General features: G+C 33.9%; 3 protein-coding genes across 3 annotated transcripts; all 3 read right to left on the bottom strand.

The window, feature by feature from the left end:
* Nucleotides 1–694: 694 nt before the first annotated feature.
* Nucleotides 695–2,628, bottom strand: LOC115980379. Its single transcript, XM_031102635.1, has 3 exons — nucleotides 2,506–2,628; nucleotides 1,356–1,468; nucleotides 695–1,268 (listed from the first exon to the last, which is right to left on the bottom strand). Exons 2-3 carry the CDS (start codon nucleotides 1,436–1,438, stop codon nucleotides 1,142–1,144), a joined length of 210 nt encoding a protein of 69 aa, XP_030958495.1. The 5' UTR covers nucleotides 1,439–1,468; nucleotides 2,506–2,628; the 3' UTR covers nucleotides 695–1,141.
* A 4,973-nt stretch (nucleotides 2,629–7,601) lies between these two features.
* Nucleotides 7,602–9,373, bottom strand: LOC115980368 (cyclin-dependent kinases regulatory subunit 1). Its single transcript, XM_031102627.1, has 4 exons — nucleotides 9,232–9,373; nucleotides 9,028–9,134; nucleotides 8,857–8,917; nucleotides 7,602–8,020 (listed from the first exon to the last, which is right to left on the bottom strand). The coding sequence occupies exons 2-4, from the start codon at nucleotides 9,078–9,080 to the stop codon at nucleotides 7,868–7,870; spliced, it is 267 nt and encodes an 88-aa protein (XP_030958487.1). The 5' UTR covers nucleotides 9,081–9,134; nucleotides 9,232–9,373; the 3' UTR covers nucleotides 7,602–7,867.
* A 1,283-nt stretch (nucleotides 9,374–10,656) lies between these two features.
* On the bottom strand, nucleotides 10,657–19,628 carry LOC115980359. Its single transcript, XM_031102623.1, has 19 exons — nucleotides 19,393–19,628; nucleotides 18,407–19,282; nucleotides 18,229–18,315; nucleotides 17,922–18,126; nucleotides 17,714–17,822; nucleotides 16,398–16,553; nucleotides 16,194–16,275; nucleotides 16,023–16,082; nucleotides 15,837–15,889; nucleotides 15,400–15,566; nucleotides 14,780–14,990; nucleotides 12,554–12,608; nucleotides 12,388–12,444; nucleotides 12,048–12,296; nucleotides 11,709–11,773; nucleotides 11,533–11,589; nucleotides 11,355–11,448; nucleotides 11,132–11,272; nucleotides 10,657–11,050 (listed from the first exon to the last, which is right to left on the bottom strand). The coding sequence occupies exons 2-19, from the start codon at nucleotides 19,250–19,252 to the stop codon at nucleotides 10,955–10,957; spliced, it is 2,790 nt and encodes a 929-aa protein (XP_030958483.1). The 5' UTR covers nucleotides 19,253–19,282; nucleotides 19,393–19,628; the 3' UTR covers nucleotides 10,657–10,954.
* Between the last annotated feature and the right edge of the window lie 2,443 nt (nucleotides 19,629–22,071).

Genomic DNA, 22,071 nt, shown 5'->3' with positions numbered 1-22,071 from the left:
GCACTTTTTGATACTATTCATGAATTCTACTGTACTATTTTAACTAATTTTTACCTTTATCTACAATAATATTAGCAAAAAAAATTCAATTTCAACAAAATAAGTAGATCCAAACAGAGTATGAAAAAACTAAACTCCATACACAAATTTGACTAGGGGCTAATGGAACCCAATGTCCACGGAGAGCTCAACTACAACACCAACCATGCACCAAACCAAATAGTGTGCTCAGTGCTCCCCTTGTCATCAGAAACAAAACCAACTTCGATTGGGAGCTTTAGCAAAAACAAAAACTATTTTGATTTGTAGCACTCTCTAGACTTCAGAGCGTTGCATGCCACAGAATCAAGGTTCATAGAACATAATTTAATCAAAACCCGAGGGTACCAAAGTTCAGGTATGGCAAAAAGTTGAACATAATATATGGAGGCAGAACTGAAATAATTTCAATCAGAATAACCCATTTGAGAAAGTCACATCACAACTGACTTTTAGATTTGCTAAATTTGTATGATTAGACTGTTATCCTCATTCCCACAGGTTCAGTAAAAATATCCACTAGAAACCATTGATGAACTGTTTAAATAATTCCCTTCAGTTTTCCAAGGTTAGTCTCAATTTCATAGCCACAAACACAAACACACACACACACACACACACACACACACAGTGCATATGCTGCTAACTATGGTGATTTAAATCACACATAAGACAGATATTTATTTATACACCAGAAGTCCAACATTTCTTTCTAGCAGGAAGACACAACAACATTACAAAATTGAGTGCTCAGACTTGTATTTATCCCTCTTTAGAAGAATTATGAATAAGATTCATTGGAATTTATTTTGTGTCTAACTGAAGCAGTAAAATCTGTGATGGTCTTGTCACTTTTAACCTCTCAGTCCCAAGGCAAAAGGATATCTCATAATCCCAGTCGGTGCATGTTCAAATAGAATGCTGGGTCATGAGAATAAATCTTAAGCCCTCTCATTTAAATGTTATATCAAGTAGACTCCAGAATCCAAACATGACCATCAGTCTGAAAGCCTAACTGATTCAAAAAGATCAATTCACACAAAATACACATAAATGAGCACATAGTTTACGTACACCAAGAGAAGGTCCTTCACAAAATTAATCAATTCTTTGGGTAAGTTCGATGGTCAGGTCCAATGTCACGTGACCCAGTATTTATGTAAGGCCCTCGGAAGGTTGCCTGTGGTGGCAGTGGCTTTGTTGAGTCAATAACAGGCTTTCTTGAGGACCTGGATAATACAAACCATGTTATTCTAACTCTTGCAATCAAATACAACCATCTGCAGTATACACATCATAGAGATAAATTTACATACCCCATGTAAAAGGGAAATGCCAAGCCTGCAGCTGCAAAAACTACTAAACCAGTAGCAACAATGGCATTGCGTGCTTTTGTCATTGAGGCCACCAAAGCAAATTAAAGTATGACCTGAAAAAAGGGACAAGAAAATATCACTGATAAGTGCCACCTTCTAATGTCAAGGCAACTGTAGCAATTTATTTTAGAACAATTTATCTAAATACCATGCCTGTATATGCCAGAGAAACAAACACAATCAAACGTTTTTAAACTTGATTCAATATTGCCAATTAACCTACAGCCAGTAATCTGTGGAAAGAATGAATGACCAAAGTCATCTACCAACTAATGTAACCACTAATCAAAGTTACAAACAATTAAATAAGAACAAAATAATGCAACACATAAACGTAATTAGGTCTTAAATTAGATCGCATTTAATTGCTAGAAAAGGCATATTATGTAACATATAAGTTACTGCTTATTGGCTCCTCTCTAAAATGCAACACACAAACAACACACCTTTCAAGATTTTAACTTCTGACAAAAAAACATGTATATAAATGTTAGCATTCAAAATACAATCGCAACCAAATCCATAGGCTGAGAAGACAGGAAAAACTTAAGATATTCCTAATAATGGCATTCAGTTGCTTCGATTCATAGCACCAGAGCGCCTAACGAGATCTCAATCGTCCCAAAACAACACGCTAATTGTATAGTTCTTAGCAACAAATACATACACAATAGAAAACCCATCTAATCTAAAGACAAAACGAACATAACCAAGATCACATTACTGCAAGAAGACTAACATACAATCAAAATGATAAAAAGATCTAAGCATAGCTATAACATATGGTTGTTTAAACTATACGAGCTAAAGAAATGGTCCTAGTATTCGTCTACACTTCAACATACCATGTGAAGCAACAACAAAAAATTCCTAAAAACAACACAGATTACAACTATCCAAGAAATAAGTTCATGAAAATGAATTACTCCCCTCTTCACAACAATTACAAATTTACAACTCTATCAAAATATTAGACCAAATCTACAATTACAACAATAAGTTTGCGAAAAAAGGAGAAAAAAATGACTTTGTTTTTGCTTCAAAGTGGTCTGCTGAAACAATCACCAAAAGTAGTTTCAAATTTACAAACCTTAATCTTTCTAATCAATGTTTAAAACGAGGTTAAGAAAATGGGTCGGCCTAAAATCCTAAACAAACATTAATTATAGTGAATCGTGTCTTCCATCATCATAATCATTAATTGGGAAATGAAGAAATCTAACAAACCCTAAGAAGAATAAGAGTAAAGTGGAGAGCATATTGAATCATCAAATTACAACTTACCTCGTATGAGCTTTTTTTTTTTTTTTTTTTTTTTTGGGTACTTCTGTTTCTGACTCGGATTGGCCGACAGGGGAAGTATTAAAAAAACCAAAACAAAATTGTTAATTTTACAAAAATAAATGGGAAAAAAAAAGTTGTCACAGACTCACGGCCCAGGCTTGCTAGAGGCATCACTGGTTCACGGTGGGCTCTGAATCGGACGGGTCTCACGGCCCATAGTTCGGTAATTTGATTACTTAAAAAAGAATGGTAATAATAATGTTTTTTTTTTTTTTTTGATAGAATTATATGATTTGAAATTATAATATTTTCTGGTTTACTATTAAAAAAAAAAAAATGAAATCAAGGAGTTCAAATTTAACCATTTATGTTTTTTTTTTTTTTTAAGAAAATTTTTAACCATTTATGTAAGTTGTTCCCGAGTTAATAGAAATTATAGAATGATGCTTTACATGTTATTTATACTTTTATTAGTGGCGGTTTCAAAAAAAAAAAAAATTAATGTGGTTATTAAAAAATTTAAATTATTTAAAATCTAATAAAAATAGAATTTCATATATTGACAAGAAAAAAAAACACAAATACGTAAAAGTTTTACAATTTCCTTCTACGAATTTTATTATTTTAAAATATTTGTATGATAGTCTTAATATCAATACACCAAACTACATTTCTTTCAAAATTTTAGTTAAATACAAATTTTCTTGAGTTTTTTCTTTTGTTTGTAAGGACCTAATATATTGTTGAGGGACCAAAGTTTAAGAACAAATGTTGGCTACAAACTATGTAGTAGCCTAAGGTTACAATTCTCACTAAACAAATTTACATGGCTACATATTTTGAAAATATAACAACTAAATTGCATGTTCATTATGTTCTTAAAACACCTGTCAAATTTCATGTCAATCAGGTGTTGTTTACTATTCAATCCATAAACATATTTTTTATGTATAATTTTAGACTACAAAAACTCAAAATTCAAACATTTGATTGAGGACATAGCTATTAATATTTGATTTTCTTGAAATTTTGCAAGTATAAAGAATATAATAAGATATGTAATATTTATCAAAATTCACACCCAATAAAAAAATATTAAGTGAAGTTGTAGCATTTGTCTACAATTAAGTTTGTTGACAAACTTTGTCCAAAGTGTAATTATATTGGGCCTAAAAGAATTTAGGGTGGTCACAAATTTTGTTTAAAGATAAAAATCTTAAAATTTTTAAAATTTATATATAATAAATTTTTTTCCAGGTGGTAGTCCTTTGACCTCCAAACTCAATGCGAAGTCACATCTAACTTGTACACATTATTTTTTTGATCAAACATAATGCTTGGAGCTTGAGTTTGACAAATAATATGTCAAACAAATTGCTACATAAGTAAATAAGTTTGGTCATGTGCTATTTAGCAAATTTTTCTTAAAATTATGATGTGGGGAATGGAAGAGTCCCCACCCGGGCCTTAAGCCCAAAAAGTAATTGGGCCATGGGGAACGAATTGGACCTAGCCTGTATATTGGGAGGAAGGCTTAGAGGGTAATAAACTATGAAACAGGGGAGTTGGATCATCCCGATTATTTCGGAAGAGAAGAGCGACACGGGAAATCAGTTCCCATGGAAAAGGTAAGAAGTTGTGAGAGTGCTTTTCTTTCAAGATACTCAGGCCCAAGGATCCCGGGCCTAAATGAAAAAAAAGGAAGAGAGGATTTGGTGGACCGGGCCTTGGCTCACCGTAGCTAACGAGCTGTTTAAGAGTCAAGTAGGTGCAGAGAATACTCCTGACATCATACAAAAATGACAAACGAGGATATTGTAGAATGCCAAAATATTAACAACGTAAATTCAGAAGAAAGACAGGATTAGCAAAAAAAAAGAACGATAAAGAAAAAGGTGCAGTGGGATCCTGGGAATTAATAAGCAGTATTTTATTAACAAATTGTCTGTTTGATTACAGAAAGCTCACTAAGACGTGATACAAGGTCCAATCAAGCTCAAAAATTGCAGTCTTGAATGGCTATTTCAGCCTTCAAAACTTGCAAAGTTTGATTCCCGTTGAATCCGAGTATGTGCAATAGTGGCCTTTACAGGATATCGGGAGACAGTATTTTGTTCTTCCCTTAGTATTTTTCTTTCTGGATGGATCTTTCTGATGGTTCTTCCTAGAGAGTTTCTTCTCTTTTTTTTTTTGTGCTTCTTTTCTTTTTTCTCGCCTTTCTTCACGACCCGTCCCCTCCTTTTATAATGGAATTTTTCTGGGTATCCCGGGTTCCTCTGTTTTGCTCTTTTGCAAACAGAGCATGTTCTGTCCCTGTTGCCTTGGTAAGTTCCTTTGCCGTTTTCCCTCATTCTTCCCTTCTCTTGGTTCTGATTCCTTCAAAAGCTTCTGGTCGGTCATCCTCTTTGGGACGTGCTGAGGTATGCCCTTCTCGGTATCCCCATTTCTGGCGTGTTTCTCTTTTCCCTTTCTTTCCTATTTGGGCGGAATCTTGTTCTGCCATCAACGAAAGTCGTTCGTTGCTATTCTTTCTTCCCTGTCCTGGTTCCCCGAGGCCTTTTGCTGTCTGTGCTATGAGAGGTCGTTTTGCGCTTCTTGTTTTTTTCTTCTTTTCCTGTCTTCTTTCTACCGATCTGTCTCAGTCTTCCTTTTTATTTGTGCTTGAAGGGTTCTGGGGATCCTTGCTTCTTTATATTTTTGCCATGGTCTCTTTTGGGATGCTGCTTCCTTTTTGGGCTTCAGGATCCTCTGGCTTTTCTTTTATCCCCCATGGGTCATCCGTTCCTGTTACTTTTGGGTTTAGCCTGGATTTTTTCTTTTGGGCTTTGACTTGCTCTTCCATTTCTTTTGGGCTTGACTTGCTCTTCCATTTCTTTTGGGCTTATTTTATTGTAACCCCTTTTTTTTTTTGGACCTCAACAGAAGTTAACTTACCCGAGGCATGGTGCACAGATAATCCATGTATGGCTTCCAGAAGATGCCTGGAACCACGAGAAACTTCCAGAACGCACAAGAAGATTGAAGATTTTTACCTCTACATTAATGAGGGGATTCTCGTCTAACCTCTACCACATTTAATGCATATAAGACAGCCTGAACAGTACCAAAACCCCCAAAAAGTCAGATTTCCAGGATAAGGCAAGGGATGGAACTGATAAAGTAAGGAAAAATATCTCTGATTGTGTAGCTTACAACATGACAGTTGTAGAGATAAGAGCAAGAGATGTGCTTATAAAAAGGGGAAGAGAGGCAAGAAAAAGGGGATTGTAAGGAGGAAAAATAGAGAGAGAAATCAAAAACATGTGCTGTCTAAGAAAGTTAGAGTGTATAATACCACGGGAATAATAGGATTCCCTATTGTAATACTGTAACTTGATCTGAAAAATATGTTATTAAGGAAATCAATTGTTTAAGTTTCCCATTGTGGAGTTTTTTTTTTCCCTATTGCTCACTTATAAATAGATTGTGACAGAGATTATGCTTCCAATCCGTGGGCCTCACCACGGGCTAGTTTTAGTCCCCCACATATGCTATTTAGCAAATTTTTTCAATTATTTGTGTTCTTGATGTGGGATTGATCACTAGATTAGATTGTCAAGGTTGTTTATGTCAATCAACCGTGGAGAGTGCAAGTGTGTTGATGTTGTTTTGCTAGGGTTATGTAATGATTTTTTGAAACAATTTTATTCTAGTAATCCCTTTGATGCAAAGGTTTTATTTGGTCAGTTCCCTTTTTTTTTTTTCTTTTTTTCTTTTTTTTTTCTTTTTTGATTGAGATGACACTTACATTATATTTAATGATGTTTGGTGATTATGATGAAAATTGGTCTTCCAAAATCCAAATATTGCTAATATTATTGATTTGAAATATCATCCATGTCTAGTTTTAGTCACATGATCTTTTTAATGCATTATGTGGCTTATTTCATGAATAGTTTTATAAATTGCTACCTATTGAATGGGAGACCAACTTTGTTCTTTAATGAACTATGTAATAAACACACTTAAATGATTTCATAATTTGTAACAATCACAACATATCATTTCAACATGGTTTATTGGAAATTTTAAGTAATGCTAAGACCATTACAAATTTTATTACACTTACATATTATAGTGTCACCAGTTACCCAAAAAAAAAAAAAAAAAATTCATTTAGAAGGTAGTTAAATCTCCCACCAATCACATTCATTTCCACATCATTGACTTATGTAATAAAACTTGTAATACATTTAGCAATTTTCAGAAATTTTTGTTCACACTATGCACCAATTGGGACCATATCACCCACAAAGGGTGAATATACAATCCCTGCAATGCGTCCAAACCAACCTCACAAACTAAACTTTCTCCCATAGCCAAACCCAAAATCCATAGCCAGTTATGGACCCCAAAATCCATACTAACCTGTTGCAGGTAATATGCCCTTCTAGAATGTCTGTTTAGTAGCAGATTAGAAAATCTTAAGAGTTTGGACAGAGTCAAGAATTGCTCCTCTTCTTTTCCTCTTCTTTTTTTCTCTCAATTTTTCGGACAAGACACTAGATTATTATTTCAATAGTGAGTCTAAATCATATTTAGAAATAAAAAGGAATGGAACAACTTCCATGTGATGCCCAGCTGCACCATAGTTTTCCTTAGTACTTTCAAAAAAATAATGTAGAAAATAATTAGTAATACAAGAAAAAGGGCCTGCCAACCACCACAATTTTCTCTATTAATTATTGTCCAAATTCTTGAATGTCAATTCAGAAACAAGCATCTTTTACACAATTAGGACCATAAATTAATCCATTATTTAGAGATTAAATAAATGCAAAAACAGTGAGAACACACAAACATTATCCTACTTTTGTGATCTCTAACAACAGAAAAACCAGTACCACAGGAAAAACAGAACCATAAAAGCAACACCATCAATCAAAATCCACCATTAAAAGCTAAAATCCACATCCAAAAGAACACCTTAGGTAAGCATGGTACACCAGAGGTAAAACTAACATATTTCTATGCAGTACCAAAGACAAGTATAAAATTCCCCAAACAGGAGAATTAACATTACATAGCCAAGTTCCAAACATCCAAAATATTTTTCTTTTATCCAAACAGAAACCCTACAAACCATTCATTTCACTTCTAGAGATTAAAAGCGAACTAAGTGAAAAAGATCACTTGGCAAGCATGTTCTGCTGGGCCTGATTCTCCTGCTGCTGCTGATAGTTCAGAGGCCTCCTGAAGAGCATGATGTGTGGCTCGGGACGGTGAATTGCATAGTGGACCCATCCACGGCTCTGCTGAACCCCAATTGCACGCCACTCGTTCTGAAAGTAATGTCAAAAAACAAAACACAAAACACAAAATAAGCCCTCTAAAAATAAACATTATTTGCATTTCGTTTTCGTTCTTCACAATACATGGCGAGGGGGATTTTAACCCACATTCTCACCTTCAGCTATATACATAATATTTAATATTTATGGTTCTCTAACTAAAGGAAAACAAGAAAACCGATAGTCTTGATTTGCAATAACAAATATGAGAAAGATATCGACGAAAGTCCATCATAAAGTCATTGGAAGAGCATATTGATACATTCAGTTTTCGGGATAGACAAACTGAAAAATCTATTCAGGTTCATTACTTGATAAATCAAATAGCAGAGAAAATAAGGTCAAAGTTTCACGCCCTTATATTTGTTCATCAACCCAAGTGTACCAACTATTACACAACTAGAGCCTTATCGTCCATGCTTATGTAGTACTTTAAATAAGAACTAAACCAGATTAATTAAATTCCAAAAATTAAAACCCTTTTTTTTTCAACCAATCTGAAACAACTAAAACCAAATATTTAATCCACTCAAGTAAAACTAGTAAAGCGCATTTTTAAAATCCAACAACTACTTCTCGTTTACAAACGCTCATTTTAAACTCAATACTGATTCACAACAGTTTATACAAACGCACAGAAAAAAAAACGTTTTAAACATCTCAGGATCAAATTTCCAGTGCCGATTCTACTTTATCATTAACGCAAAAAAACAAATCAAAACGAAACGTTTTGAGTAATTTAAAAAAATATATATATAAATAAAAAAATATATATATAATAAAAAAAAAAAAAAAAACGAAAATTATGAAAACCCTAAATTGCTTACTTCAGAGAGAAGACGATTCTTGGGAAGCAATTTGGCCACTTCAGGAGGCAGCACCACATGACTGTACGGACGATCACAGATTAGAAAAACACACACTCTTTCACCAAAAACAAATTTTCATTAAAATTATTTAAATAAAATAAAAAAGAGAGAGTAAGATATGGTGGTTACCGATACTCGTAAGTATCATCGAAGTACTTATCGGAGTACTGGATCTGACCCATTTTTCTCGCTCACTGAAGCTTTTCGCGACGATTAGATCACTGAGGATTTCCGATCTGTGAAGAAATTGACACGATTTTAACAGTTCAATTATTGGTAATGAAAATCGATTCAAAATTTTTGGAAATCGAAGGATAAAGAGAAGAGTATAACCTTGGAGAGAGTGAGTGAGAGACAGAGGAGCGCAAAAGAGGGTTACAGAGAGAGAGAGAGGAATGCGGTGAAAAGGGTATTTCAATGTAAACAAAGGGGAGTGGGGGAGCACAATGTAAATTTGCTTTCCTATAATTTGAGTTATTATTAGTGGAATATTTTTATATTTGGAAATTAAGTTAAACGGCTTTCTCGTGAGTTTTGAATTTCAAATTTTTTCAATTTTTCCCGCTTTTAAGCTTTTGCTGATTGATCAATGGGTCTAGAATTTGCTTCCGAAACTGCTTTGAGCTTTCTCAACGGTAACAAGAACTTTTTGTTTTTTTTAAATTTTAAATAAAAAAGTTTATCCCACAGCTTTTGTCACCAAGTTTTATGCTGTCTTGGATCCTGTTTGATTAAGCTAATATTTTTTATTTTTAAAAGAAATGTAAAATTTTCTATAAGTATATATATATATATATATAATTATACTACTCAGTTCTCACATTATAGGCATTTTATGATCATATAATACTTTTGATGTACATCTCCACTTCATCCACCTTACTCTAATCCAATAATTCACATCCTTTCCAATATTCCCATTTTTATGAATTATTGATCCAAAATATCAAGAGCTTTTACTCTTTAGCATCTCTTGGTCATCAAGTCTTATCAACCTTTAGTATTTTTTTTGAATTATCACCCTTTAGTTTTTATTTCTACTTTTACTAAACTTATATTCTATGTACTCTATTAATCTATTTTAGTCCAACTTAATCAGTCTTTAATTCTATAGCTTCTCTCCAGGTTTCCAACTTGGCATTAACTTCGCTTCTAGTTTCATTTCATCAACCAAACAAATATCATATGCAGAAATCCTAGACCACAAGATTTCCACGAATTGATATAGTAAGTTCATCCATCCCAAGTGCAAAAAGATGCATTCCATAAAAATCGATTTAGTGAGCTCCTCCATCCCTTGCGCAAAAAGATGCATTTTATAAAAAAATATTGTTTTATACTGAAGTGAAACTTCTATTAAAAAGTAATTAACTTTAATAATACATAAATTCTCGTTAACTTAACTGATAAAATCTCTAATTATTAAATAAGAATTCTGAAATTCAAACCACACCTACGCCAAAGACCAATAGATGGGATTGCCTGATAGACTTCCAGTTACTGGTCAGGAAACTGGTGGTTCTCATAAAATGATGCTTAACTAGAAAGTCTTCATCAGATTGAGATAATGGCTGAGCAGTGTTTTCCTTGGGGATTTTTCTTGGGAATGTGGGTGTTAGGATGGTGAGAAATAACACTACTGCAAGCAAATGGATTATAGTACAAGTTAACCCAAGACATATATAATTTACATAAGCATTCAAGGACAAGCAGCCTTGTTTTCTTCTCCATATTTGTATACTATTGCAAGCCCAAATCTGAAATGGAAAATTTCTGAAGTTCATTGCCAAAACCAACAGTTAGAACACTTCATATTTCAAAATTTTGCAAGTTCCCAACAACCTGCTCTAGTTTTCTACAATTTCCACTGACTAAGATCTCTCCTCTCATATCTGTGCTACAAAAAATATATCAGCTTGTAAATAGAGGTGTAATGTCTACTTTTCTGTACACCAAAAGACAAAAAGATCCTATACATCTTAAAGGAAAAGCCTCCGCAAAATAATGCCTTCTCCATTTCACCAAAAAAAAAAAAAATCCAGACAATCCAACACCTTCATACCAATAATTCAGCAAATTCAGGGACTGACTTCTGCAGCACTGATGTCCCTTGGAATATAACAGTATGGTAATGTTTCTTGAACTTGTTGAGCTGCAACATGAAAAATGAACACATCAAACTCAATCCTACATTTGTTATGCTCCAAAACAGAACATGGGAAAAAACACGCACCTCATCTTGGGTTACTTTATTAAAACCAAATTTATTTGTCCATATTGATTCTGCTTCATCAGCAGCTGGTAGCACAAGGTTTCTCACATTTAAAGAGCTAAGCAGCCTCTCAATGCAAGAAAACAAGGACTGGAAGTAACCCTACCAAAACAATGTTCATCAAGTCAGAATAGGTTCCACCGTCCAAAGAAAAAAAATCATCCCAGCAGTAGATTAAAATTACCTGTCCTTGATAATCAGTATCTGTTGCTACTAAAGGAAGCTCCGCCACTTCCTGCCCAAATATACGAAACATTCCAGCTGACACAACTGATTTGCTGCATAATAAGGAATAATTATCAGAATAATATCTCTGCTCTACAAAATTATCTAGTAAAACACTTGGGAGACATGATTCTTACTTGACTGTTAGTACAGCACAGTAAACCCCCCCAAAGTCTTGGCCACGGATATTCCTTCTGCAAAACCATTTAATATTAGATTCAATTGGGTGTTATATAAAAAAAAAGAAAGAAAGCAAGAAGGTAGAATAAATATACACACACACGTGTTGAAGAGGGAGAATATTAATGCTCACCCATATATCATTGATGGAATAAAGTCACGACCTGAAGCGGAATCAACTATAGGATCAAAACGTTCCTAGAGCGTGTCCAAAAAAAACCCGATTAGTACTTTAAAGCAAAATCTTTCCCCTCAAGTCAAGACAAAATATCAACATGCATTACAAAAGCTAAAAGCAAATGAGGCATGACCAATGCATTAATATTATGTGAGAACTTGCATATGTTGTACCCCACACAACAAAAGATGTAACAATTTGATCTACCATATGCATACTATAATAGAACCTCACAAATTTTTTTACGTAATGGAAAAAAATCACAAATATATATATATACACATTATTACTCACATGGAAAATGGATACAGCCTTAGATAGCAACTGTCTAGTTTCATCAGAAGAAACCAATTTCCAATTAAGAACCCTCCATCTTATATCAAAATTAGCATCACTGTCTGAACCTTTCTCTTCATGCTTCATCCTTATAGCATTCAGAAGTGAGTCTGGAAGCGTCTGTTCTCCTTCAACAACCAAATTTTCTAAAGCAGAATGAATCTTGTTGCACTCTATGCAACAGAACCACTTCCCTTTTGGCAGTTCCTGGTGGAAAAGTAATGTCAACATTTGCAAATATTAAATAAGTAATTATGGTCACAATAAGCTGCAAATCTTGACTAATAAAAATTCACACCTCAAGATTCTCCATATTGTTATCCTTCAAACAGCCAACATGATATTCCCTTTCACACTGACGGAAGAGTGCACAATATCAGCGATGTAAATAAACAAACTATAAATGCAAAAGCACTTCAAAACTAAGACTTGACAAGTCCAGACATGATCTGAAAATAAGATACCTGGTCACAGAAAATAACGGTGCGAGGACCAAAACTTTTGCTGAAATCATGGCCTCTGCAAGAATCCAATCAAACATATCAAAAGTTGTTAAGTTGAAGGTGTAAGTTTGATGATGATAATGCTAAATGAACAATTATTAACTCCATATATATAAAGTTAACAGGTAAATTAGCACTTCAATCCATGTCAAAGAAATCCATCAATAGAAAATGTAAATTGACTAATTTACCTTTATCTTATATAAAAATAAAAAATAAAAAACTTAAAAAGAGGTTCCTCATTGTGAAATAGCTTGTGGCAATCAAATATAGGGAAGAATGGGGAGTTAGACATCGAATTCAGCAAGCAGTAAGCATGAAGGGGGAGTTTGGAAAAGCAATACAGCTGGTTGGCACTCTCACTCATTAACAAAAAACGCACATCTATAATGCTAGAAGAGTCAGTTTTTGGAATGATATATAGTGTGCTGATCAACAACTGAAGGCCTTATTTCCATAGCTATTTATGCTTGCTGCAAATAAATCTACTATGAATGAGTATATAGAGCTAGCAGACAATATGGAACATTGGAATCCTATCTTCGTGAAAGAGGTTCAAGACTGAGGGTTGTAATCACCTAACACTTTTTTATTTACTCTGCTCTATCAAGAAAAATGTTGGAGTAGATGATAAAACGTGTTGGAAGTTTTTTTGAAATGGTAATTTTAAAGTCCGATCTTATTATGAGTCTTTAAGAGAGGTCATCAATTTATGTCTCCCTTGAAAGGCTATTTGGATGGTAAAAGCACCTAGAAGGTTGCATTTTTATTTTATTTTTTGGATTGCAACTTAAGGGAAATTTCTTACAATTAATAATCTTACAAAATGGAAGAGGGTTATTGAGGTTTGATGTTTTATGCGTAAAAGAAATGGAGAGTACAAACCATCAGCTATTTCAATGCTTTGTGGCTAAAAAGTTTGGAATTTACTGTTTAACGCATTGGTATGAGATGGGTTATGCCTAAACCAGTGTCTGCTTTGCTCAAAATGTAACTGAAGAAAACCTGTGTTGTTTAGGATAAGATCTTGGAATGTGATGCCATTCTATCTCATGTGGACTATTTGGAGTGAAGGAAATAGAAGGCATTTGGGGTTCAAGAGATTTCAATCGATAGAATCAAGTTGTCCTTCGTCCAAACTCTCTTTTCTTATTCACTGTCAGATGGAAGTAGTCCATCCACTTTACTTGATATTTTGGATCTTCCTATCTGATTTAAATTTTCGTGAGTACCGTAGTCTACAACCTCTTTTATTATTCACAGTGAAATATTCTTGGCTAGTTTGCTGGTTATATGATATTGGCTTTTCCATTTAGTTTATTGCAATTAACCACAAAACTAGACAAGAATAATGCAAATCATATACTACATAACAAGGTTAGGTCATAGAAGCCATCGTTGTGATAAATGTACCCCTCTCCTTATTGCACTGAATAATAAGAGTCCACATCGCACATAGATACATTAACATTATTAAGCTAATTCAACTCTAGATAAAACACTTTTACTAAGCTAACTCTACTCTAAATAAACTCCATTACCCACATTCCAACTATTTCAATTTAAATTCTATTATAAAAAGTTTGGAAATTCTTAAAAGAAATTAAATTTCATTATTTTATTTTACATTATTATATCATCTACCATAAATTTTAGTTTGATTTTAAAAAATAAATAATTTTTCATTTGTCTTAATTAATTCATAGTTTGACTCTACCAATATTTGGGATTTTTCCTTACTTAACATATGAATTTTAATTAATCTGTGCATCACACAGGCACACTGCTAGTATGAATAATTTTCAGAAGTACAAGTGCTGTGTATTTTTTACCAAGTACAGGGAAGGCAGAAGAAATTAACCTTAAGTTTAAAATCATTTCCCAAAAAATGGGTAGAAGAAAAACGCCTCATCATTACACACGACAACAAACAAATCTGGTCTCGATTAAATCACAAGAAATTAGTCAATCAACAAAAACAGATGAGTAATCATTGAAGGCCCTTCAAGTTTCACTTACAGATTGCTGATATGCCATTAAATCATCAGGTATATCTAAAATTTCATACTATATGTACTGCACCATTATTTTTCCGGGATTCATGCATGCAAAGAAATTAAAGGCAGAAGAAAATACTGAAGCATCTAATATAGAAACTTCTTATAGCAGGAACAGTGAAAAAAGAACCTGCATAATGCGCATCCACCAAAGTCAACCTCTGGAGTTTTGACAATACGAATGCATCGCATGGTTATCTGTTCTATAGGATCAACTCCAGCAACCCTTCCAGCAGCTACAGCATTAGCATTACGCTCCACAAATTTTTCTTTCTGGAACACGTTCTGGCAATACCTACAGTACCAAGTACCACTCGGAATTCTTGGTAGAGGGACGCACTCTGCAATTAGCCAAATTAACCAACATCACAAATGCAACTCAAGCGGATTGGAGGAAGAAGAACCACAATCATTCCAAATTGTGCATGCTAAACAGTGATTAATAAATAAGAGAGATTGGCCATTCACACAAACAGTTACAAGAAACTCAAGAACGCGAACCTTATGCACACACACATATATATATACATATATAGGTGCTAAATTATGATGTCCACAGTTTCACAAATTTTTTTTTCCAAAGAATTAGGCAACAAATAAGTTACAGAAATCTATATCTGCAACTCAAAACACAATACGCACATCTCTCTCTCTCTCTCTCTCTCTCAATATAATCCATAGGAATTTCAGCACAACTATAATGTATGAGAAATTGGATCTTTACTACCAGGTAAAAGGTTCCAATCTCACCTATGTGAAAGGCCCGCGGGCATCCATCACAGCACAGGAGATCCCCTCCATCCGCACAGATGGTGCAGAGATCATCATTTTCATGGGTAGAGAATTTCCGATCTTTTGAAAGCGATATAGACAATTCATGCAGAGACACTCCATTAGATGTGTAAATGTGTAGGTAACTGCCAAACAAACAAGCGCCAGTCAAATGAAGATATAATAAATAAATAAATAAAGAAAACTAATACAACTTATTTCTTGTCAATTTCTAAAAATCCCCGTCTCCAAAACATGCATGGACCCAGCCCACGGAAGTCTTGCAGAATCATGTCAATTGGCAAATAAGGAAACAATTGATTTGGACTCAGATATACACCAACTACAGGACCACTGAGGAGACAAGACCACATGATTTGACCTCAACCACACAAATGAGTAGAACAAATACTCACGGCTTGCGACGTGATGCCCAACCAGCATGAGCTTCAAACTGTGAGGGGCTGACCTGTTCAAAATATGCCAATAAGATTAATCTCTGGCACGCACAATATTCAATAGAACATATAACCGCTCAGAAAAGATTCCAAAAGAAAGAGAACATTTCTGGCATACATGATAATCAGAAGAAACCAATTTACCTCAGAGTTGCAGCAAGTACAATAGATTCCATTTCCCTTTTTGTAACCGACCAACAATTTCTGCCAACAAATCACTACTCAGAAAAGAAATCTAATAAATTAATGTATGTGTACGTGTGTGTGTGTGTATATATATATGTGGTTCGTTGATATTCTATTCATTGCTACAACCTGTCCACGAGAATAATATGCCACTTCTGTCCCATCTGGCAGAACATCTTCTTCAAAAACCAACTTATGCAAGCGTAGATCCCTTTCAAAAGAATAAGAAGAAAAGGACAAAGTTTAACATTTTCTAATTGGAATCACTACAAAACAGCAAATTACTCGACATGTATCAAATTGAACAGAATAATAAATTAGAAAGATACTTACTTTCTAGTAATTCTTCCCTGGCTCTTACTTCGAGATGAGTTACACTTTGAAACATTGTCAAATGACTTTGAAACATTGTCAAATGACTTTGAAACATTTTCAGATGACTTTGAAACATTTTCAGAAGACTTTGGAACCAAAACTGGTTTTGGTGATCTGAAATAATTCAAAAAAAAAAAATCAATTTTTAAATATCAGAGTTCATAAAATAAATCAATAAAAGAAAAATGTTGCTTTTTATTATAGTGATGATACTTTATTGAAGAATGTGGGAGGGAAAATTCAAGTAATCAGCAGGTGTACAAAAATTGTGCCTATAATACAATCTAAATTTAAAAGGGTAAGAAAATCTAGGAATTAAAAAAAAAAAAAAAAAAAAGCATTATAGCAGCCTACAACAACCTCATTTGATCATATCCTAAAACTATTGGTACAACAATAATTTTATATGCCACAAGCAAGTAACAGTCATCCATGTCTTATAATAAGAAAATAAACACCAATATAAACACAATCTATGTGTCACCATTCTAATCTACCTACAGCTACCTTATTTAATCATATAATGTGAGTCTAACTGTATAAAAAATGCTAAGTTTTAAAACCATGATGAAGGCAAAGTATAAAATCCTAGACTCGGATTAGGTCTTGCAGGGCACAACAAAGTAGCATCATAAACTTACCTAGTAAGTTTAAGCTTGCCTCTAAAGCAACTTCTTGATAATATAGCCTATTTGTGTTTCTTCATTTTTTTTATAAGAGCTATTTCTGTTTCTTTATCATACTCCCCATCTACTAGCGTTAACAGCCATTAACAACAAACTAATAAAGGAAAGTCCATAATTAGCAGGGAAATTTGAAAGACGAGCAATTCATTGAACCCCTAAAAGTTCATAATTTAAGAAGTCTTAAAAATAAGGTAATGCATTTAAACTCATTACCTATCTCATCACCACTACAATGAAACTTATAATTTACCAAAGAAATCGCAACTCCATAATAGGCCCCCTAAGCATCATGTCTGAACACCATCTTTCCTGATTGAAGACTTCCAGAAGGTTCCTAGTGTACATGTATCTGGAAATTGCTAAACACTAATTTCACCTCAGGAATGTGTACTAACAATTTTATATCTATAATACTAAATAATAAGTATGTCAATTTATTGTGTTAAATTGTAACACACAATGTTCATGATGAATTCTATAGTTTAAGATAATCAAATCTAACAAGCTCTAGCCATGTTATAAACAATGTCAACTCAGCAGTGCCAGAAAGGTCTAAAACAATATAAGTGCAATGGCAGCAATGCATACCTATTGCTGGTATCAATTGTTTGAGCTAGGGTGACTTGAGACTTTTTCAAATCCACACATGATTCACATAGCAGCATTGACTTCCCATTGTAAGATTTAGGAATAGGCTCTGCAATCCATTAAACAAACAAAACATTACATTTTTTTTCCAGGAAAACACACGCATGCAGATGAACACTATATCCTATCAAAGGCATGAAAAAGCAACCTCTGCAATTCAAACAGATGGACGATTTCTTTAAAGCAGTGCAACCAATAGCATTTCGGACAAACTCGTCCAACGTGTCCAACGAAGCATTTAGGCATGCATTCATGACATCACGAAGAGTGTTCCCATTCTCCAGGTAAATATACTCCGGTGGACGTTTATTTGCACTGCCAGCATGCAGCTCAAACACGGTGGGCGTAAGAACCTACATTCAACATAAAAATAAAGCACACAATGATTCATAAGAACAACGACATTAATGGGTCCTCAAAAAACCATACTTGAAAATAATAACCAAAACACTCACTTCAACCCCTTTGCATTTGGCACAGTAACACAATATCCCAGAACCTTTAATCACACCTTTCAGCCCAGTCTCTCCAGCTACTCTAACCTGCAATACAAAAAGGCACATAGCCAATACTTCATACCCAAAATCACTTAACTCATACACACACAGAAACAAGCAATGATAAAATTAATACCTTGACACCCCGGACATACTTAACTGGCATTCCCTCAAGAATACCCATCTCGAGTAAATCCTTCAACTTGGATGGAAACTTCTTAGATTTCAACATTCTCATACCAGCTGGAGTCGTGGTAACCATACCGGACGAACTAGCTACTCCATCATCAACATTTGCAACTACTTTCTTACCACTCTCTTTCACAGTACTCTTCTCCTCTTGCCTCGGCTTCAATGCCGAACGAGTAAACCTCCTTGAAGGCGTCTCTAAAACCAGATTCTCCGGTTTGACATCTTCATTGATCAAAACCCCCTCAATCTTCTCATCCTTAACCAAATCCTCATTCGTTTTCTCGACTCCCGGTTCCGCCTTCATCTCTTGTTCATTCATATTCGGCTTGCTTTCACACACTAATTCCTCTTCTTTCACAGGATTCTGAACCATTTCAACCACTCCACCCTTCAATTCCTCGTCGAAAACTGGCATCGACGTGTCCTCCTTGGAAACCCCTTCTCCGACCAATTCCGATTCTCCAACGTGGCCCTTCGGCTCGTCGTCGCTCGTTAGGTCCACCACGTCGCTTTTCGCTTCCTCCTCGCTCATCGTATCGCCCAAATCTCCCAAATCCTTCGCCTTCTGATCCATAACCTCGTCGTTTTCGGCGTCATTCGGATCCGACTTCTTCAATTTCTTGCTTCTATTGGTCGCCACAGCCTCATTCCGGGTCTTCCTGGACCGGGTCCGACCCAAGGACCCGCAGATCTCTGATTGCGCCTTCATTGCGAAGGCGAACTCGCGCTTGTGACCCGACCGAACCCGAGATAACAACACGAACTCCTCCGAATCCGTACCGTTCGCCATACACACTCACACTCAAAGATCGATTCAAATCTGATTTTTCAAAAAAAAATTAAAAACTTGAGGAATTCAATAATAAAGAGGAGAGCAAGAAACAAATACGTGAATCTTGAATTGGAAAAAGATTGAATTAAAGAACAAACCTGTAGCCTGGATTGAAGGGATTGAATATTCTTGAAGAAAAAGATTAGGGTTCGTGAGAAAAGAGAGAGAGAGAGAGAGAGAGAGAGAGAGTTTGGGGATATTGGAAGAGACTGTACGGCTTGGCTTTCTTGGTGAAATTGAAAGAGGACTCGGGGAATGCGAAAGAGAGAGAGAGAGCACACCTGTAATTTTCGCATTGCCGAAAGTAGCCCTGGGAGATGACGTTTTGTCTCTTTTGGAATGCGAGGTTTTCGTTTTCCACTTGGAGGTCCTATATTTTTGGTGAATTGTATTTCTACTAGTCTTCATTTTTTCTTTGCGCTGATTTCATTGTTTACCAACTTTTCTTTTTCATTGTTTTTTTTTTTTTTTTGAAAGAACGATTATCACTTCTAAATTCTAATTTCCTAAGCTAATATTATCAAAATAAGTTGCTTTTGTATGCTATATTAATATATTATCTAAATATGTATTTTTCAAATAGATCAATTGGATTTGAATTTATAGAGTTTCATAATAGTTGTTATAAATTCAAATCTTTCTGTTACTTTTTTTTTTTTTTTTGATACCTATAGTTTCTATTACTTGATTTTGAAATAAAATTCCACAAGTGTTCTACTACTACCAACTGTAGTACAAGTGTCTATCTTTTTGTATTTTCATTTTAAATTGTAGTTACTTTATTAAAATAAATATATATATATATATGAGACAAATTGATGATCATAAAGTAAAACCATACTATTTTTTTTTTTCTTAATCTTGTTTTTCTATGCAAACATTCGTTTTATGTCTCTCCAAGGGCGGGAAATGCGTTAACTGTGTTTTCGAAACTCATTATAGAATGGGATGGAATTGGAAGCTATTGATTGGCCTATTGCAGATTCATGTTCAACCCCACTTATGTGATGTGTTTGTGCTGTGAGGTTAAATTAATATGTGTTTTTTGGTCACGTGTGCTCCACCCACTGCTCCTTAAGGAGTAGTATTTTATTTTATTTGAGGATAGCTTTTTTTTTTATGGATTATTTGAGGATAGCTTGTTTATTATTTATGGCCAACTTGCAATTGTTGCAATACCAAAATAAATGTGAGTTCCTATCAAAAATTTAAATAAATAAAATATGTGAGTTGGAAAACAATAATTGAATTGTGAAGAACAAGGTGTACAAAATAGAAATAATTACATGCCTTTGAGCCTTTGACTTTGATAAGTGATATCAACTTATCAATTGGACCACAAAGATTTGTGTTGTGGGTCATATGCAAATTAGTAAAAACTTATCATATTAATAATTTATAAAAATATTGTAAAATAATTTGTAAATATAAAATCATTTGTTTCTAATCTTATTAGCATGGAAACAAGAAAAAAGCGACTCTAAGTCTCCAATATATATATATATATATATATAGGCAAAACTGAAAAAAAAAATCTAATTAGGTTCTAAATTAGATTCCAATTATTGTCTAATTTTGCTCCACGTGTCCTATTTAAGTTTTTTTAATTTTTGTTTTAGGTGAGTTAGTGAGATACAAAAAACGAAGAGTCTAATATAAATAAAATATCAAAAAACTCAAAAAAAAAAAAAAAAGTAAACTCATGTGTATATCCAAAATAAATTAAAATAAAAGAGAGATAGAAAGAGTATAAGTTGAATCCATATATGTGTGTACTTATAATTTTTAATTGAAACGTGCATATGCACAGATTATGCACTAGTGTAAATAATGAGAAACCATTACATATTTTAGAAATGTATGGTTTATAAAAAATGTAAGCTAATAGCATATATAATTTGAACATCTTCTCAAAAAAATGTATTGTATGAGCCCAAAAAATAATTTGTTTTCTGTTCTCTTTGCCTCGGGGAGTTGGTCTCCTCATCCTTCTTCCTCGGATTCTCATCCGTGTGTTGGGTTAGAACTTAAGCATGGATGGGCCCTTCCATCCCATGAGCCTTATTCCGTACTTTTTTTTTTTTTCTTTTTTTGCCTTATTCCATACTTGGATCTTACCCCTCCCATATGTATAATTTGAACTATATAATTGTAATTTTTTTTAATTGTATATGTACATATGCATGAGACTACACATTAGTACAACCATAATAAAGGAAGTATAATTGCCTCCGTATTAAAAATATTTAGGTTTTAATTATTTACTAAAAAAATGTAGCTTCAATTTAGTTCTTTATGCAAGTTTTTTTTTTAAAAGAGAGTTCCAACATATAGTATCTATTCCTAATGATAATTATTTATGCAATTTGGATGTGCATTTACAGTATCAAACGGATAGAATTACCCACATAAATGTGTCAACATATTTTAAATTAGTTCAATCAAAATTAATGAGATGTTCCTTGGGTAAACCTTCTCATACTCTACCATTTGAGTTACATCTCTGCTTACACAAAAAACTGATTGGTGTCTTAATTTAATGATAAAGAGTGTTCATCAGGAGCGGACGCCTTAAGTTGAAACTTTTAAAAAAAATTAATGGGATGTTTTAAAAGACAAAAAATGAATTTTAGGTTGATAAAAAACAGTAGTTGCTTTAATGTGGATAACCTTTCCCAATCTTTGCAATCATAATTCGATCTTCTTTTTTTTTTTTTGAAAGTCAATCATAATTCGATCTTAACTCTTTGTTACTGTGATAAGGGTTTTTTTTTTTT

Source organism: Quercus lobata, chromosome 1, assembly GCF_001633185.2.
Source record: "Quercus lobata isolate SW786 chromosome 1, ValleyOak3.0 Primary Assembly, whole genome shotgun sequence".
Classification (NCBI taxonomy): domain Eukaryota; kingdom Viridiplantae; phylum Streptophyta; class Magnoliopsida; order Fagales; family Fagaceae; genus Quercus; species Quercus lobata.
The sequence above is the reverse complement of the archived record's forward strand: the minus strand, read 5'-3'. Positions and strand labels throughout refer to the sequence as shown.

Coding starts and splice junctions, on each gene's coding strand:
- LOC115980379 (XM_031102635.1), bottom strand. CDS start 1,438: ATGACAAAAGCACGCAATGCCATTGTTGCTACTGGTTTAGTAGTTTTT. Junction 1,269..1,355: donor GCATTTCCCTTTTACATGGG/GTATGTAAATTT, acceptor TGTATTATCCAG/GTCCTCAAGAAAGCCTGTTA.
- LOC115980368 (XM_031102627.1), bottom strand. CDS start 9,080: ATGGGTCAGATCCAGTACTCCGATAAGTACTTCGATGATACTTACGAG. Junction 8,918..9,027: donor GATGATACTTACGAGTATCG/GTAACCACCATA, acceptor TCGTCCGTACAG/TCATGTGGTGCTGCCTCCTG. Junction 8,021..8,856: donor AGAATCGTCTTCTCTCTGAA/GTAAGCAATTTA, acceptor CATTACTTTCAG/AACGAGTGGCGTGCAATTGG.
- LOC115980359 (XM_031102623.1), bottom strand. CDS start 19,252: ATGGCGAACGGTACGGATTCGGAGGAGTTCGTGTTGTTATCTCGGGTT. Junction 11,774..12,047: donor AGGCTGTATCCATTTTCCAT/GTGAGTAATAAT, acceptor GACACGCTCTAG/GAACGTTTTGATCCTATAGT. Junction 11,449..11,532: donor TGTGCTGTACTAACAGTCAA/GTAAGAATCATG, acceptor CTTATTATGCAG/CAAATCAGTTGTGTCAGCTG.